We start from the raw sequence: 19,491 nt of genomic DNA on the forward strand, positions 1-19,491 counted from the left end.
AGTTTTAAGTTTAAATACAGCAATATCACGAGATTTTTAGGGATTTTATATTAGATTTGTCATACTTGAAAACTTGATGTTACCGATGTCATGTACACAAAATACACAATCATATACCGTACGGCGTACAGTCGTCGTCGTCGTACATAAAACACTAAAAAATGTTGCATTAAATCAGTCAATCAACCTTGTATATTATAAAACTTAGATAAAAGGAACCATCACATTATCTTTTTTATTGTAAATTGAAAATAATGGTATGAAATACAATAAAATTAAAACTAGGCTATTAACTAAATTTGCCCCGAAAAAAATGTCTCTTGTAAGATTTTCGCTTGTGAGAATCTTTTGGGCAGTTTCTCAACAAGTTCCAGCAATAGTCTGCCATCATGTGCTCATTCCATCTGCCCTGATATCTTTCTTCCATTGTCTTGATGTCTTGGTGGAACCTTTCCCCCTGCTCTTCACTGTAATCACCAGGTTTTGTCAGGAAATCGGTCAAGGTGGCTGAATAGGAAGTGAACTTTAATGCACATGTTAGCTCCAACTTTTCCAATGCAGATAACATCTTCCGAACTACTTCTCTGTAATTAGGTGGTTTGTGATTCCCCAAGAAGTTTTGTACTACATCAGGCCTCGAAATTCACGGCGGACACGGCGGTCATGTCCGCCGTCACAGCATGTGATGTCCGCGGGAAGTACCATCTAGATCGGTCATATTTGTCCGCCGAGAAATAACACAAGAACTAGCGATACAAATCGTCATTGCATAGTACTAACAATTGTTGCGAGAATATAATTTCCCCCGCACTCTAGCGCGCATCTAGAAAATGTGAATACTGTATCTCTCACCCAGACAACAAAATCTATCATTCTTATATTAATTCAATGTAGACGCAGATGTTGAATCAATGCAAAAATGATAAATTTTGTTGTCTGGGTAGCTTCCATTCAGGCAGGAAAACATTCGATTTTTACGTTGCTTCAACGATTGATGACATTGAATCAGCGTAACAAAGGTGAATTTTTCGCTAAGAATCGATGGGAGTACAGGTACTTCCACACTAATAAGCGCAACTTTGTTCAAGTTTTACGTCACAATGTCTGGCTTTCATCTCCGAGTAATATTGGTAAGCATAGGCGCCTAACCCGTGGGGGCGTGGGGGCCTGGCCCCCACGCATATTTCTGCGTGGGAGCAACTTTTTATGCTGCATTGATACATAAAACAATAGATGAACTAGCGATCGGCAGCAGAAAAACATTTTTAAATGCAAACCGCAACAGCTTCGCGATAAATAATCACTAGAACGAGTAGCGATGCTACAATCCCACCCCAGACAAAAAAAATTGTCATTTCTACATTAGACGTTAAATCAATGTAAAAATGACTGATTTTGCTGTTTAAGACATAGCAAAAATCTACTATTTTGCGTCGATTCAATGTCATCAGATGTTGAATGCACCCAAAAACAACATAATTTGCTACGGAGACGGAGCGTGCGTTTAGCTTTTCGAAAGTCGAAACCTCTGCACTGCAGTGAATTGCGGTGCCCAGTGAATCGCTCGCTGTGAAAATGAACTTGAAGTCTCGGCCCGAGGTGACCACTAACCAACGTAACAAGGGCTGGTACAAACCGCATTGCGCACACGCGGCATAATCAACACAACAACGGACTCGTGCAAATTGCATGGAGCACACACGACCGTTGCCATAGAAACCCGATCAAAGGCGGGGAATATGCGCGTCTTTTGTTTCATCTGCAACACGGGCGTATTACAGCCAATTGAAACTTGAAAACCGGTCAGCCATAAGTTGCAATATTGTAGTGAAAAGGGAGCAATGTCAAGTCGAAAACTTAATCAAAGGTCTCTCCGTAACTATTTTTCAAGGGCTGTTTACGGTGTCAGCAACTTTTAAATTTATTCAAGTTGACGTGCTGTTGAATTGATGTAAACATGAATGGTTTTGCTTTCAACAGGTATATTTTCAAGCATATGATCAAGTTAGTGTTTTCATTCCATTTACAGTATATTATACCTTTTAGTAAACCTTTTCGTCTCTTGTTTCATGCTAATAAATCTAGTTCGTTGCTAAACTTTATGTTGTGCTTAGCTTAAAGAGTCGCAGTCCATCAACCGCTGGCCAACGCAGACGCATAGCATGTGTTTTGGTCGAGTTTTGTTTATAATAATTAACGGTAGGTCGAACGTAGCGATAACTCCGAGTGTGGCAATAAAAGCGATCCTAGTGTGACGACATAATTACGTCATCCATCTGCGTGACATTTCGCTGAATTTACGTTGCTGCTTATGAAACACGCTTTCGCCCCCACGGCCAAAAAAATAGTTAGGCGCCTATGTTGGTAAGGCAAGGTTGGTTACAAAATTAGATTATACGATTTCAGTAGGCTATTACAGCAAGATGCAGCAAAATTTGTTAAGTTTTGGTATTACTGTAAGAAAGAAAAGGCCCAGGGAAAATTCACTTTCGCTCACATGACACGCAATTACGCAAAAATAAACTTAAAGAAAAAAGCCTAGTGAAACTTTGCGCAGCAGAACATAGTAGCGTTAGTGTAGAAGTTTTTCCAACTCGTGCCCAGAGCATTGTGACGCAAGAAGCCACACGACCTCGTTCGGTGGAAGTTAATCAGTTATGCTTATGCGGCATATTAAGCAGCTACACGGCGCTTTGACTCTTCAAGCGCACGTCGTTGGTCTGATGAAAGCCTTTCAGAGTGACTTCGCTGAAATTTTAAAAAGCCTTCTAAGCCGTAGCTATAGTTCTCGAATGGCGCAAAATTATCAAGATAAAGTGATTTAAGCATGACGATCGACGCTAAAACTGGTGTGTCCGCCGTGAGACTTAATTTGTCCGCCGAGATAGCTGCTCAGACCGGACACGTTTGTCCGCCGTCAACAAAAACGAATTTCGAGGCCTGCTACATCCTTGAAGGAGTTCCATGCAGTGAGTTCATTGCTGTTCATCTGACTGGTGAAATCCAAATTTTTTATCAACGTTCGAATCTGAGGTCCATCAAAGACACCAGCTTTAAGCTTTTCATCGGAGAGTCCTGGAAATTATGACTGCAAATGTACTTGAAGCAATTCCCCTGCAATGCTTTGACGAACTGCTTCATTAACCCTAATTTAATGTGCAGAGGAGGAAATACAATTCTATCACTGGGAACTAAAGTTTCATTGATTACATTGGCTGTCACAACTTAAAGACTGGTGCGTTCTGGCCAGTTTTTCTTGCACCAGTGCTGGATTCTCGTCCTGCTGTCCCACAAACACTGGGAGCAAGGATACTTGGTATATACACTTTGTTGACCAATTAGAAAACTGACCATTTTTATGTCAACAAAGATGAGCCATCTATGGGTATTGTAGTCAAGCTTTTCAAGGACAAGTTTGATGGCATCATACTCCTCTTTCATCTTGGGAGAATGTCCAATTGGTACAGGAGCAAAATGTAGGACGGAACGTAGGACTTTACAGTGATTTTTAAATTAGCTTTTGCTACTAATTATTATGCCATATCAAACAAAATTGATAAGATTTACGTACTTCTTGGTGAGATGTTTAGGGGGTCAATACAGGTAAATACACTAATTTGGGCTAATCTAGGGGTATAGGTATCTTCTAAACTAGAGTCAATCTGGCAAAACCAATGTCACATTCGTAATCAGCGACCTTGAAAACCCCACAAAACACTCTTAGACGTCCTGCCAAAAAAATTTTTTCTCATTTTGCTGACCAGTGTTATGTGCTAGTTGGTACCAATTGGAATATAATTTACAGGCCTCGAAAACCGTTTTAGTTGACGGTGGAGAACCGTGTCCGGTCTGAGCAGTTGTCTCGGCGGAAAAATAAGTCTCACTGCGGACACACCAGTTTTAGTGTCAATCGTCAATCATCATGCTTAATCACTTCATCTTGATAATGCAATTTTGATAGAGAGGTGATTTTCTTTAACCATAGACAGATAAAAACAAGCAACTAAAACCACACGCCCACACGGCATTTAACATCATGCATTAGAGTGAACATAAAACTATAAACTACAAACGTTTTCGGCCAGTCAAGTTAGCCCTTCTCAAGCAACGAAAATAACAGATTTTTGACAATAACATTTGCATTGAAAATATAAAGGCACTGCTTTGCAGTTTCATTCTTGTGCATTTCGTTTTTCAATAGATTGTGTAGATCAGTTATTTTCAATATAGATGTTATTGTAAAAATCAGTTATTTTCTTTACTTGAGAAGGGCTAACTTGAGTATGGCCGAAAACGTTCGCAGTTTATAGTTTTATGTTCACTCTAATGTATGATGTTAAATGATGTGTGGTTGCTTGGTTTTATCTGTTTATCTTAAGTCTTTGCCATTAGAGAAGGCTTTTTAAAACTTCAGCAAAGTCACTCTGAAAGGCTTTCATCAGAGCAACGACGTGCGCTTGAAGAGTCAAAGCGCAGTGCAGCTACATAATACGCAGCAGAACTGATTAACTTCCACCGAACGAGGTCGTGTGGCTTCTTGCGCCACAATGCTCTGGGCAAGAGTCGGAAAACTTCTATACCAACGCTACTATTTTCTGCTGTGCCAAGTTTCACTACGCTTTTTTCGTTAGGTTTATTTTGCAAGTCATGTGAGCGAAACTGAATTTTCCCTGGGCCTTTTTTTTCTTAATTTAATACAAAAACTTAACTAATTTTGCTGTAGGCTAATAGTGTAATAATCTACTTGAATACTCGTATAATCTAATTTTGTAAACAACCTTGCCTTATCAATATTACTCAGAGATCAAAGTCAGACATTGTGACGTAAGACTTGAACTAAGTTGCGCGTGATTAGTGTAGAAGTACCGGTACCTGTTACTCCCATCGATTCTTAGCAAAGAATTCACCATTGTTATGCTGATTCAATGTCATCAATTGTTGTTACGTTGCTTCAACAATGTCATTAATTGAAGAGCTTATTTCCAAAACCACTTACATCCACTTTCGGTGATTTCAAGAAAACCACGAAAAACGTTTATGACAGTTTCGCTTGGTAAATGTAATGCGTGTATTGGATTGCTTAGAATCACCTTTTTATAAAATTAGAAATGTGGATATAAGTGGTTTTGGAAATAAGCTGGAGAATAAAAATTGCCAGAATGAAAGAAACCAATTTTTGAAACCATTTTTCCAAGCTGACCACCACTGATGCATCACCACAATCCAAATCCATTTTAAACAAAGCAAAAACACAGCTATAAAGCTCAAGCAGGCTACTAAGCACTGTTGGTAACTGCAACAGTAGGCTACAAGCCTAAAACACTTCTTATCAGTATTGCCAGATAGTGGATGCTTCAAACTGCCAAACACATTTCAAATTTTGCCAAACTGACTGCCAACTCACCAAAAACATTTGCCAAAATTCTGCCAACTCAAAAATTTACTGCCAAACAACGTAAAATTCTGCCAAATTTCTCGAATTTGGCAGTGAAATTTGCCAAATGGTAACACTGCTGCTTATCATGAAATGATGACAAAAACGATTAACAATCAGCGATATGTCACATGACACAATGGCTTAATATGATTGGTTAATGTGGATACAAATGGTTTTGGAAATAAAGTGTGATGTCGCTTAAGTGGTTTTGGAAACAAACGCAATTTTAAGTGTTGAATTTGAAGCAGATAGAAAAGATTTTGGAAAGAAAGAATTTGATAGTACTAGTAGGTACCTATGGTAATACTCTACCTAATGACACCCTAAACTCAATTTTGGTAAAAGTGGTGCCTAAGTGGTTTTGGAATTGGGCTCTTCAATTGTTGAAGCAACGTAAAAATCGAAAGTTTTCCTGCTTGAATGGAAGCCAAAGTATTCACATTTTCTAGATAAGCAGGAAATTATATTATCGCAACCATTGTTCGTGCTATGCATTATGCAATGACGATTTGTATCGCTAGTTCCTGTGTTATTTCGGGTAGGACAAATATGACAGATCTAGATGGCACTTCCCGCGGACATCACATGCTGTGACGGCGGACATGTCCGCTGCGAATTTCAAAGCCTGATTTAAATCTGCAATTCTCAACAACCAGACGTCAGACGTTTAAGAAACACCAGAAACACACTATTACTCTTATCAAATCCATGCTTTGATTCAGAAGCAAACACACTGTTGTATTTCCAGACGTTTAATATAAAATAAACAATAATAATAATTGTAGCGATAGCCAACCAAGTGAGAAAACCATTTACCTCTTGTTACTTACTGATTCAGTGTATAAAATCAACGCAATATATAGTAAGAAAGAAACGCAAAACAATCAACTGAGGAACGTGGTACAGAACGCTCAATTGATTACACGCGCAGTGCGGTGGTAATCAATTCCAACGTCTGTACCAGAAAACGCTGAACTGTGATTATGTAGTGACGCTGGTCATGAGTTACATATATTCAACGTAAATAAAATGACGACTATAACACCTCCCCCGATAATTTTTATGCACAAAGAAAAATATGAACAAGACACCGAATTAAACAACAACTCTCAAAGTCCGAAACGGGCCGGAGGTCTGCGGCGACGGCTCGACCTTCGTGGGTTGTGTGGCCCGAATTCCGGTACAGTCGGTGTGTCGTCCGAATTCGTTCGGGCTGAGGTGGAGACAGCGGAGGAGTCGACTGTTGGTGCAGGAGTTTCTCCCGGCTCCTGGTCCTCCGATGATGCATAGCGAGGTTGCAGTTGGTCCATATGGCGCCTCCACGTCGGACCATGTGGCAGCAGACGTACCAGGAAGATTCGGCTACCCTGTCGCTTAATCACCTCGGCTGGAACCCAACGAGGATCCTGGCTCCGTCGTGGAGTGAATGATAGCGCGTAACAGGAATCTCCCGGTTTGAAATGCCGTTTTGTACCTTCGGAGGCGTCCGTGTTGTGAGGTTTTTGTCGGGGTACCACTTGAGACGATGTGGGGAGAAGCGTGTCGATCTTGGTTCGAATCTGACGATTGTTGAGTAATTGGCTTGGAGAGTAGCCACTCGGAGTTGGCGTGCGTCGATACTGCTGTAGGAATTCCAAGACGGCTTGTTTCGGGGGCAGGGAAGATTTGCGAAGTGCTTGCTTGAACGTACGTACGAGGCGCTCCGCCGCTCCATTGGTTTCCGGATGGTAAGGGGCACCCGTGATGTGTACCATACCCCTCTCCTTACAGAAAGTTTGAAATTATGTGGATTTAAAAGTAGTAGCATTATCGGTAACTATAGTATGGGGATAGCCAAAATGAGCAAAATCTTCTTCTAGCAGGTTGATAGTAGCTGTTGAAGATAAGGAAGTAGTAGCATGAATACATGGGTATTTAGAAAAAGCATCAATGCTGAGTAACCAATGGTAACCCATGAATTCTACCGCATGATCTATGTGCAAGCGACTCCACGGTGCTTCTGGAACCGTCCATGATTGGACCTGAGTTTTAGATTGCGGTTGATAGTCGCCACAGGTACTGCACTTGTGACAAAGTTCCGCTATGTCTCGATCGATGTTTGGCCAGTAGACGGACGTTCTTGCCAACTGCTTCATTCTCTCAATGCCGAAATGTCCTTCATGAAGCAACTGAAGGACGGAAGGACGAAGTTTGGACGGGATGACCACTCTGGAACCGTAAAGTAGACATCCGTAACAAGTAGAAAGAGAGTCTGCGTACTTACGAAACGGTTCGACCGGGTCTTGTGGAGAAGACTTGGCCGGCCATCCTTCATGAATGAAACGCATTACCGTGGAAATGATAGGATCTTTAGAAGATTCTTTACGTAGTGAGGCAGCATTTGGGGTCTGGACCTGCAAATCCAAAGCATCGATAGCGCAGACGATATCAATGTCATCCGCACTTTCCTCTTCATCGAAGACTTTATCCCCTCCTGCTGGTAAGCGACTCAAAGCATCAGCGTTTTGATGATCCTTCGTCTTCCTGTACTCAATAGTGTATGTAAATTGCGACAAAAAGAGTGCCCAACGAGCCAAACGATTTGCTGCCAAAGAAGGTGTCGATTTGGTCGGGCCAAAAAGACTAAGCAATGGTTTATGATCTGTGACCAAAATGAATGATCTACCAAAAAGATATTGATAGAATTTCTTTAGCGCAAAAATTATCGACAAAGCCTCTTTCTGAATTTGACTATAGTTTCTCTGCGAAGCTGTTAATATCTTTGAAACGTTTGCTATGGGCCGTTCTGTGCCATCTGGGTAACGGTGAAACAAAGTAGCACCGATGCCCACACTAGAAGCATCACATGCGATACCTGCCGGAAGTGAAGCATTGAAATGTGTAAGAACCTCATCAGTAGAAAGATAATGCTTCAGCTGAACAAAAGAGTTTTCCTCTTGTTTTCCCCATCTCCAAGGAATGTCCTTTTTCGTGAGATGGTATAGTGGTTCTGCTACAGTAGAAGCGTTCAACGGTAGAAACTTCGAGTAAAATTGTAAGGAACCTAAAAATGAACGAAGAGAAGATACGTCAGTGGGGGCAGACATCTCCAGTATGGCGTTTACCTTAGGACCTTTGGAGATGCCTTGCCTGGACAAAATGTGTCCGAGATACTCTACCTGAGGTTGTGCAAACTTACACTTGTCTTTCCTACACCTCAGGCCTTTTGAGTGAAGTCGATCGAGGAGCCGTCTAAGATTCTGGAGATGCTCCTCAGCAGTAGTGCCACTGACTAGAATGTCGTCTAGGTAGACTGCGACCCCTGGAAGGTCGGCTGTAAGGTCGTCCATGATCTTCTGAAAATAACCTGGAGCAAAAGATATGCCAAAAGGTAAAACATTTTGTAAAAGTACGCCACGGTGAGTGCTTAATGCGAGTCGTTTTCGACTGTCAGGACCAAGTCGAATCTGATTGTAGGCATCAGCCAAGTCTATCTTGCTGAAACCATACCCACCACCCAACTTTTGCATTAAGTCTTCTGGTAAGGGTAACGGGTGACGATGGGTCTCCAGAGAAGGGTTCACCGTGACTGAATAATCGCCACAAATGCGTAACTTGGCCTTCGCTTCTGAAGAGTTTGAAGGCTTACGGACTGGAACAACCGGTGTGCCCCAATCGCAAAACTGAACTGGTGTCCATACACCACGTGCAATGCCCGAATCATAGGCTTGTGCTAAGTCCTCCTTTAGCGCGAAAAGTACAGGCCTAGGTTTTAGAAAAACAGGTTTAGCATCAGACTTAAAATCTATGTCTAGTTCATAATCTCGTAAGCACCCGAGTTCAGGCTTAAAAACATCTTTGAACTCGTCACATAAGAGGGAGCATGCCTTCTCCAGACTCTTATCAGGCTTGTCGCATGACTGGGTGCTCTGTTAAGTAGAACAGTTAGACAGAAGGAATTTATCGATAGAAATTCCTAAAGACGAGATTGCATCACGACCTAGCAAGTTTAGTCCTTTGACTGTCGTGACTACAAAAGAAATATTATCTGACCTTCCCGTGGAAAGACAAGTTACCTGGGCCGTGAAAGAACCCGTGATTGGTACTAGATGCTTGGTAGCAGATTGGAACTGCGACACTGGTGCTTGCAATTGAGGTGCGCCTACCCGAGTCCAGACGTCGCTGGAAAGGAAATTTCCATTTGTAGCAGTGTCCAGTTCTAAGTGTGTGGTTACCGAATTAATGGAGATCGGTACTTCCAACTTTAAATTTCGAGGTTTTCTGCAAGAACTAGAAAGCATGTTAATTTCTTCGATACAATTTACCTTAGAAGGTTTAAACTGTCTAGCTTTCTTTCGACAAACACTCTGTAAGTGTCCCGTAATATTGCAGAAATGACAAGTGGCTTTCTTAAACCTACAGTCATTGGCGTTGTGGTTGGAATTACCACAACGATAGCATTCTTTATTTTTAGAAGTAAAGAAAGTACCTGTAAGTTGCCTAGTTTTTGGAGGTTTGCTGATGGTCCTTACTTTCGCAACTGGTGCTGGTGGAGTGCGGTAAACAGTTTCTTTGGCCACCTTGGCTGCCTCTTCGGTTTCTGATGCAACCTCCACCGCACGTTTGAAAGTAAGTTCATCAGCTCTGATTTTGAATAACGCCTTAAGTACCGCCTCGTTACCTATTGAACAAATAAAACGAGTACGTAAAGCTTCGTCCAATGGATTTGAAATGGATGAGAAGTCACAGGTGGCAGCTGCTTGACGTATGCGGGCGGCTAGTTCTTGAGCTGTTTCACCGGGCTTGCGCTTCATTTCGCTCCAGAAACGGAATCGCTCCCTCACGATGAAGCGTTTTGGGTCGAATTGTTGAGCCATGTAATTTGTAATTTCCGTCATGGTGAGATCGTTGACTTCCTTTGGGTTTGTTTCCTGCGCAGCCAAATTTGTTAACATTTTGTAAATTGTAGGTGATTGATTGGTGAGAAAAACCTGCTGCATTTTGTCTTGTGCGACTGAATGTGCTGCTACAAAGGTGTTAAACCTCTTCCAATAGTCAGTCCACAGTTCAGTAGTGGCATCGAACGTTATAAACTTAGGTAAAGATACCTGCTGTTGTATTGTTGTTGGCTGTGATCTCGCAGTTTGGGCTCGCATTTCTCGTAGTTGTTCTAGGTGGCGTTTTTCTTGTTCTTGTTGATGAAGTTCTTGTTTGGCAAGTTGTTGGTTGGCATTTGATTGGATGAGTTGAATTTGATCTTGATGACGTTGTTCTTGTTCTCGGTGACGTTCTTCTTGTCTGGCAATTTGCTCCTTCGTCTGGCGTTCTTGGTTGGCAATTTGTTGTTGCAGGACTTCGATCAGCTTCTCCATGTTTCCAAAATCCTGTAGAAATTCTGTAAAGATCCTGCCGGCGACGCCAGTTAAATGTCTGTTGTATTTCCAGACGTTTAATATAAAATAAACAATAATAATAATTGTAGCGATAGCCAACCAAGTGAGAAAACCATTTACCTCTTGTTACTTACTGATTCAGTGTATAAAATCAACGCAATATATAGTAAGAAAGAAACGCAAAACAATCAACTGAGGAACGTGGTACAGAACGCTCAATTGATTACACGCGCAGTGCGGTGGTAATCAATTCCAACGTCTGTACCAGAAAACGCTGAACTGTGATTATGTAGTGACGCTGGTCATGAGTTACATATATTCAACGTAAATAAAATGACGACTATAACACACACTAACCATGGAGCTGGTTACTCGGAAACCAGATTGATGTTACCCCAACACCAGATTCCACAGTTTCGTACTTCACCCAGTAACATAGCCCCCAGGACCGGACATGTTTCAACTCACATGGGCCAAGCTCAATTGAATACAATTAGTTCACCACTTTAGCCGATTTATCAATTAAAATAAAGTGAAGAAAAAAAATTGAACAAACTACTAAACATGATCTTGTAGCCCCGAGCATAGACTCTAAGATCCACTGGATCACAATGCATGAATAAAAAGACTTCACTTTCGACAGGCAACATAGCTTTAATTCATGGCAATCAGGGTTGCCATACCGTCCTTATTTCTAAGATTTGTCCTTATTTTGAAGGGCCAGGTCTTAGAAAACTTAAATGTCCTTAATTCTAAGAAATGTCTTTATTTTTGACTTGCGTCCTTACTTTGTCTTATTTTCAACAATTACAGAACTTTGACGATTTTCCTCTGGTATCCGGTGTTGCATAATATTCTAAAATTAGTCTACTGTAATTAGTTTCCTCTAGTCATCAGATTCTTCAACGCCAAAGTTGGAGTGTGAGTGCGTCTTCTTGACCTGCGATCGATGCCAGGCGAGACCTCGGCACAGATTACAAACTTTATTCTCTCCTCTATTCAAGACAATGGCCTAGACATGAAACAGCTGTCATCATTTTGTGCCGATAATGCACCAGTGAATTTTGGAGGATCACAGCATAGTGGAAAAAACAACGTCTTTTCTCGTCTCAAAGAGCAAACATTGCATCTGATCCCAGTCGACTGCCCTGCTCATATTTTGCATAATGCAGCAGAGAAGGGATCAGAGTGCCTCACACTTGACATGGAAACAATCGTGCTGAAAATTGGTAGCCACTTCAAACGCCAAACTGGTAGAACAATGAGGCTCAAACATTTCTGTGAAGAGCTTGATAGCAACTACTCGACTCTACCAACACACACGCCGACTCGATAGACCACACTTGATGCTGTTCTCGAGCGAATGATCGATCTCTAGGAACCACTCAAAGCGCATTTTCTTTCACTGAAACATCCCCCAAGAATATTGGAGGATTTCTTTAAATCAGAAGAGTCACTCATCATCGTATCATTCCTCCACAGCGCTTTATTGCTCTTCAATAAACCATTGTTGCTCCAGCAAAAGTCAACTGCATTGATTCCAGAACTGGCAGAGATAATTGAGTGTTTCAAGATCAAAATATTGCAACGCCAGTGTTCAGGGTTTTTTGGAGCAACAACAGACAAACTACTAAAAACAGTCGATAAAGAGCATGCTAAGGTTCTCAAAGCGAGCTTCCAAGAGTTCTACATCATTACTTTGGAATATATCACCATTATGGTATCACTTTGAGAAACATCCAACGCACATCAACTGGACCCTGCTGAATGATCAAGCAATCGATCGAGTACGAGGAAGTCAAAGTGTTGGCGAAGCAAGTTGATCCACTAATGGCAATGAGAGATGAGCTGTTCGATGAGGTCTCGGCTGTTTACGCTCTGCTCAAGAAGATTCCAGATGATCTGTTCAGCAAGGATGAACCTGAGGTCAAGTCAAGTGGATGCAGATCTTTACCGGAAACAACTCTTTTCCGCTGCTCTACATGCTGGTTAGCATCATTTTCTCTTTTCCGGTCAGCAATGCGTTTGTGGAAAGAGTGTTCTCTCTTGTTTCGGCACAGTGAACCAAGGAAAGGAACAGACTTAGTACAACGACAGTCAAATCCCAGCTACAAGTAAAGATAAACCTATACCTGAGCTGCCGTGAGATCCATGAAGCAATTTGACAATTTCTAATAACAAGGAGTTGCTGGAGCAGATTGTTTCTGGCAAAAAAGTATAGAATGTGATATGACACGGCTCGTATAAACACAAAGTATGCCCGAAAACGTTTTTTAAATGCTAATCTAATTTTTCGGTTGTCCTTATTTTTGGGTCCATGTCAACACTGCATATACTGTATAATCAAAACTGATTGATGATGATGAAATATGAAAAACTCACCAATAATGCGTTGAAGATTTGCAATTCTGACAATTGGACATTGATGTTGTGAGTGTTTGTGATTAAGATTGCCGATAGTAATTTTCCTACGTGAAGTCTTGTGTTTCCTAATGGTGGATTTAACTCTCCAAAGGTACAGTGCATTACTTCTCTCTGAAAATAATGTAAATTAATTGTACCGTAGCTACATACTGGTCACAATTTAAGCAAATGATCAGCTGTAATACTACCAAAAAAAAACAAAGCAACACATTATTTAAGTTAAAATTGCCCCTTTCAAAAAACAAGTCTACGATCAATGCTCAATGCATCCTTCCAACTGTCACATATGGCGCGGAAACTTGGAACCTTTCAAAAATGTTAACTCTTAAACTAAGATCAATGCAAAGAGCACAAGAACGAATGATGGGTTAACATGGTGAGACAATAACAACGTTTGAATGGATTTAAAATCAAACAAAATTATGTGATATTGTGATAACAATCAAAATATCCCACAATTTTGGTCAATAGCAGGTCATATAGCAAGACATAAGGATAGCCGAAGACTGTTTTTTTTTCGGTCATTTAGCGGTCATTGACCGATTTTTTAACAAAATCACTGAAAAAATATAGTCAATTTGGTGAAAATGTCCGAAAAAATATATACCGTAGTCATTTCGGTCAAAATGTCCGAAAAAAAAAAAACAACGTTTCTCAGCGAAATTAATGTTGTAGCTAGTCAGGAAGTGCAAATTTTGGTTTGTATATCAGCTACTTGAAAGCAGTGTTGTACGTTGACGGGGTCAACTTTTTGTTGACGGCGTCAACTTTTTGTTGACGGTGAGACTACCGACGTCAATTTATTTTTTAGTTGACGTCAAGCGCTATGCGTCATTTTTTGTTTTCATGGAAAATCTCGTTTCACAATGAGAGTTTCACAATGTATTCTGGCCAGCGCGACTTATCCGAATTACCGGCTTTCGCGTTGGTTGGAATGGCTACCTGGACTACAAGCGGAAGAAGTTAGCCAAATGGTGATCACAGATCACTCACATGGTGAACAATATCGAGAACGAAGAATCAGAGAGAGAAAGCGAAAAATCAAGGAACGTCGGAGGTTGAAGATACTCTATTTCAAGAGCTCTAAGCCCTGAAAAAAGCGATGTTGGTGCTGTGGACCTCGTGAAAATATACATATATTTGCTACATCACAGCACGCTTGGAACAGTGATACCTTTCCGAGTAAACGTTTTCATGGCTTGTTTTTGAAATACAACACACCAAATAACCAATACCATCCAGCGTTGCTATGGAACGCATGTTTTCATTCGGAAAGGACATTATGCGTCCCAAACGAAGCAGATTGTCGGACAAACATTTTGAAATGCTTGTGTTTCTACAAAGCAATAACTAGCCTAATAGGCTAAGCATTCAGGGTTGATCGGTTTAAACCGGGGCGGTTTAAACCGCCCGGTTAAAACCGGTTAAAAGCTGGTTTAAACCGGGCAGTTTTGACCACCTATTACTGGTCAAAACTGGTCAAAACTCCTTTAGTGTATGAATCAAGTTGATTTTCAATTGAATTAAAAATATTACCCTCCATGTTTAGTAATGCAGCATATTTTGCATAAAATATCATGCATAAACCAACTATATTTTGTTTTGATCAACAATAACCTAAATGCTGGATTTGGAACAAAAAATATTCAATTTTTCTGTTTATTTTTGATATTTCAATCAGTTGGTTACCGTATTTTACGGACCATAAAGCGCATCCGATTATAAGGCGCACTGTCAATAAATTGCTTTGATTAGCTTTTTGTAGAGATGTACCGATATATCGATATATCTTTCAAGTAGCTGATGTACATATACAGCGGTATCGGCATCGGTATCGGTGATATCGGCCATTTTTTGAGTATCGGTATCAGCAAAATTTGGCCGATACTAAACATGCAGAAAACGCGTTTGCTGCGGATTTTCGGCAGAAGCAAAGATATAGATTTTTTAATATAGTAACTAATGTCACAAAAAATAACAACCTGTTCAAATTTTTGATACCTCACACTCCCATGACTTCATGCGCGCACCTTTTGGCATTGTTTGCTTACAGTGATTCTTTCACTCAAACAAAACGTTTTGTTTCAGCAGTGTTGCGTTGTTCGATTCTTAAGTTGTGAAGGAGACTCAATTTCTCCAATATTTATCATTTGTGTTTTTTTTTTTTAGCCTACTCTCAGCAGAGGATAAACCCAGGCCAAGACTACCCAGGTAGCAAAAATGTATAATTTTGCATCATTTTTACGTTGCTAAACGTTTAAAAAAAAAACATGTAACTTGGTTGTTTTTAGTAAGCTGGTTCTATCAGTTTGTGATTTAATTTCCACCTTTAGTTGTAACAAACTCACCAAGCTTAAACAATGTCATGGCAGGGTAAGTAGGCTCAAAATGAAAGCAATGGGACTACGAATCCTCACTAAACTAATCAATAAATGGTCTTGTTGCACCCAAGATGACAACCTCATTGTGAAGAAAGGAGCGTTTATCTCGGCTATCAGCACAAGGCTGAGCACTCACTAGTACAGCGAGCAGTTGCGATTCGCTAACCATAACGGTATATTTTAGTAAAAGTTTGTATTAAAACCGTGTGAATGCAACACTTTCTCGTTGGCATGGTTGGTTCAGTGGTTTCATCCTCTGCCTAGTGATCGTAAGAACGAGGGTTCGACGCCCGTCGAAGTCAAACTTTTTTTTTCCTTAAATTAATTTTTGCGGTGCACAAGAGCTTTTCAAAAAAAGTAGGGTTAGGGAAAGCTTATATTTTATTATCATTGCAGAATTTCATTGGCAAATAGTTATTTCGCAATCTGAACCAATCAATCTCTCAAAACACTTTCGGAAAATCTTACTTTTAGAGTGACTAGAATCAATGAGACAGAAATCTCGTGGGAAAAAAAAATTTTGCAGCCGGGAAGAACGCTCCTTTCTTCACAATGAGGTTGTCATCTTAGGCGCAACAAGACCATTTTGATTAGTTTAGTGAGGATTCGTAGTTCCATTGCTTTCATTTTGAGCCTACTTATTCTGCCATGACATTGTTTAAGCTTGGTGAGTTTATTACAACCAAAGGTGGAAATTAAATCACAAACTGATAGAACCAGCTTACTAAAAACAACCAAGTTACACGTTTTTTTAAACGTTTAGCAAAGAAAAAATGATGCAAAATTATACACTTTTGCTACCTGGGTAGTCTTCGCCTGGCAAAAGCTTTTCAACCAAATGACAAGCGCCCTTAGGTTGCACATTACTTATCGAATAGTTTTTGTACGACTACTCAAATCACTTGGTTTACATTTTATATACATCTTATTATCAATTATGATAGCTTATTTGGAGAGTTTGTGCAAACACTTTATTAATTTTTCAGAAACCCCAATTATGATGTAATGTTTCTTCCCTTATACCCCAGTCCTCAATTACGGTGGACTTTCATTACTAAAACCTACTATTTATGACACAATGCGGTTGAGATTGGATTCTTGAATCTTTAATAAATTATGCCAATTGAAAGCTTATTTTAATAGTTTTATGCAAATAAGGTAAAACTTCGCATTCGATATAATTCCTTGCAAATACCAAAATTGCTTCTTTTTGTAACCCAAAGTATCGGCCAAAATATCGGTATCAATATCGGTATCGGCCTAAAAAAGTGATATCGGTATCGGCCTAAAAAAGTGATATCGGGATCAGTATCGGCCAAAATATTGGTATCGGTACATCTCTAGTTTTTTGTTCAGACATAAGGCGCACACGGCTATAAAACGCAACGTATTTTAAGGAGTATGGGTTACCATATAAAGCTCATTAAAAACAAAAATGCCTAAGAATTGTAAGCAAGTCACAATAGTACAATGAGCAAAAGAAAAAAATGGGCCTAGTGAATATCACAGTTGCTAGTTGCTTTTACCGTAATTTATTGTGTACGACCGTGGTTTATTTATATAATAATAGTATCAGTACTGGTTTTGAGTGTAGGCAATAAAGCACTACTTGATCCATACATTAGGCGCACCGGCTTATAAGCAGCACGATCAATTTATGAGGGAAAAAAAAGATTTAAATTGCGCCTTATGGTCTGTAAAATATTGGTATTTTAATTATCGAGAAAATTCAATTTTTAAAAATAAGTTTCTGATGAACGAACAAATGCTTGGTAGAACGATGAACAATTTGCACAGCCAACTGAAGTACAAGAATTTATTCCAACAATTTTTTTTTTATGAAAAACATTTGCCATCAAATTTTGCCTGACAGGTCGGTATTGGCGGCCATTAATGAAAGTTCAGGCGGCCATGGCCGCCAGCTATTTCGAGGCTTGCATATTAAAATGGTCACAACTGCTTTTATATTATACATATTTCCTAAATAGCCCAGGTAGCCGACCATTCACTACATAAAAATATTTTTCTGGGTTTTGACCGGTTTAAACCTAGTTTTGACCGGTTAAAACCAGGTTTAATCCGCTTAGTGGTCAAAACCAGTTTTGACCAGTTTGACCAAACCAGTTTTGACCACTTAGAAATCAACCCTGTAAGCATTAAGCAACCAATTACAATACAGTCTCAAAACATAATACCTGCTCTTTATTTATAGCTATTACTAGCCTAAACTTGGTTGAAATACTTCTGTTTTGTAAGACCCTGGCTAAAATAGCGGTAGAAATTAGCGCTGACGCCGTCAATTTTTTTAAGAGCTGACGCAGTACTTTACGCTGTTAAGTTTTTAAGCAATTTGCGCTGACGCCGTCAATTTATTTCATTGATGCGTACAACACTGTTTGAAAGGAAATATTTTCATAAAAAACATGACCGAAATAAATAAAAAATGACCAAATTTTTCAAGTCATTTTGGACAAATGATCGAAAAATCTAAGCGAAAAAAAAAAACATGCCGAAGGAATAACAAATTAACAACTTGGACAATGGACACCCTGGAAAAACAAATGCAAATGAGAAAAGCCAAAAATGAGATAGGGAGACAAGGTTGACAAAGAGTGAGGAACAACAAACAGGTACATAAAAACACACGATCAACTGAATTGTCAAGAAAGGGGGAAGGTCTTCGCTCAACAGTGGGCTACCACAGGCTGAAAATGAATGATGATGTAAATCATCAAACAACAGCCTATTGGGGACAATTTATATACACATATTCCAATAATGGTATAACCACAACAATTTTTCATACAGTCAAATACCGGGATAAATAGAACTACGCATGAACGCCTAAGTCTGGAACATGCATGGTACTGGTACACAAAAAAGATTCCAACAGAAATTTTAAAAAGTTTTATTATCAATCCAGATAAGTATAGAATTGATATTTTTGAAGTAGAAAAGCAAGAATAGGAAGCGTATTGGAAATGGTCTTCTACAAAAGTTACAAGGATGACTTTGTTGACGCTGTTAATTGTCTTTGAGGTCCAGTACTGGCCACATTGAAAAGTGTGGCATAGATATTGTCAAATGAAGGATTGAAGGTATATTGAGAAATTGCAATGAGGAAAGTGTTTGCAAATCAGTCTTCGAAATTAGCATATTTTTACTTCGGCAAAAATGTTGCCGAGGCCAAACGGCAAAAACTGAAATTGCCTCGGCAATTGCTGTGAACGTTTATTACGAAAACATTGTAGGCTACCACAACATGTAAAACAAGAAGCGAAAATTATAATAGAGTAGTCTATCAAGACCGCATTGTTTGATTTGTTGTGATGTAATAATACCAAAAGTAGCGATAAAGCGAGCAACGCGATACCCACGCTGTTACGATAATTCATGTTAAATAACTCACGGTGAGGAAATATGTTAATTTTGGGTTGATTCAACGTTCGAGTCAGCACAAATCGATTTAATTTTCCCGACTGGTTGTATTGCGTAACAACAATGCCCAATAAGAAATGACGACGACGACGTCATTTCTTAAGCCGCTTGAAGCTTAAGCTTGAAGACACAAAACTGCCCGTACATGAACGCGCGATGTCATACGATTGGAAGCATTACTTTTCTTTACTGCCAAAGTACCAATTATCCAATTTTGTACTACTTTTTTACTTGGGCCCCGTAGCTTTTCTAATTCCGATTTGTTTCTGTCATAAAATTCTTTACAAATTTTGCAAAATACCACACTAACTTTTCCTTCTGTCCCCTCTGTTTCATAACCTATAGCAGGTAAATTCCACTTTTTTACTGTATCTTCCTTTACCATGATTTATATTGGCAATGACACTGGTAAAGAACAAGCATTCGATGAAAGAATAAC

General features: G+C 39.7%; 1 protein-coding gene across 5 annotated transcripts in view; it reads right to left on the minus strand.

Annotated features, from left to right (window-relative positions):
• LOC145769914 (serine/threonine-protein phosphatase 6 regulatory subunit 3-like) overlaps positions 1–19,491 on the minus strand; it is a 212,830-nt gene that overhangs the window by 46,863 nt on the left and 146,476 nt on the right. For all 5 annotated transcript variants that reach the window (XM_082581461.1, XM_082581462.1, XM_082581459.1 and 2 more), the window contains one exon: positions 13,192–13,344. In XM_082581461.1, the coding sequence (XP_082437587.1) occupies positions 13,192–13,344 (153 nt within the window). The remainder of the gene's footprint in view (positions 1–13,191; positions 13,345–19,491) is intronic.

This window comes from Aplidium turbinatum, chromosome 5, assembly GCF_918807975.1.
Source record: "Aplidium turbinatum chromosome 5, kaAplTurb1.1, whole genome shotgun sequence".
Lineage (NCBI taxonomy): Eukaryota > Metazoa > Chordata > Ascidiacea > Aplousobranchia > Polyclinidae > Aplidium > Aplidium turbinatum.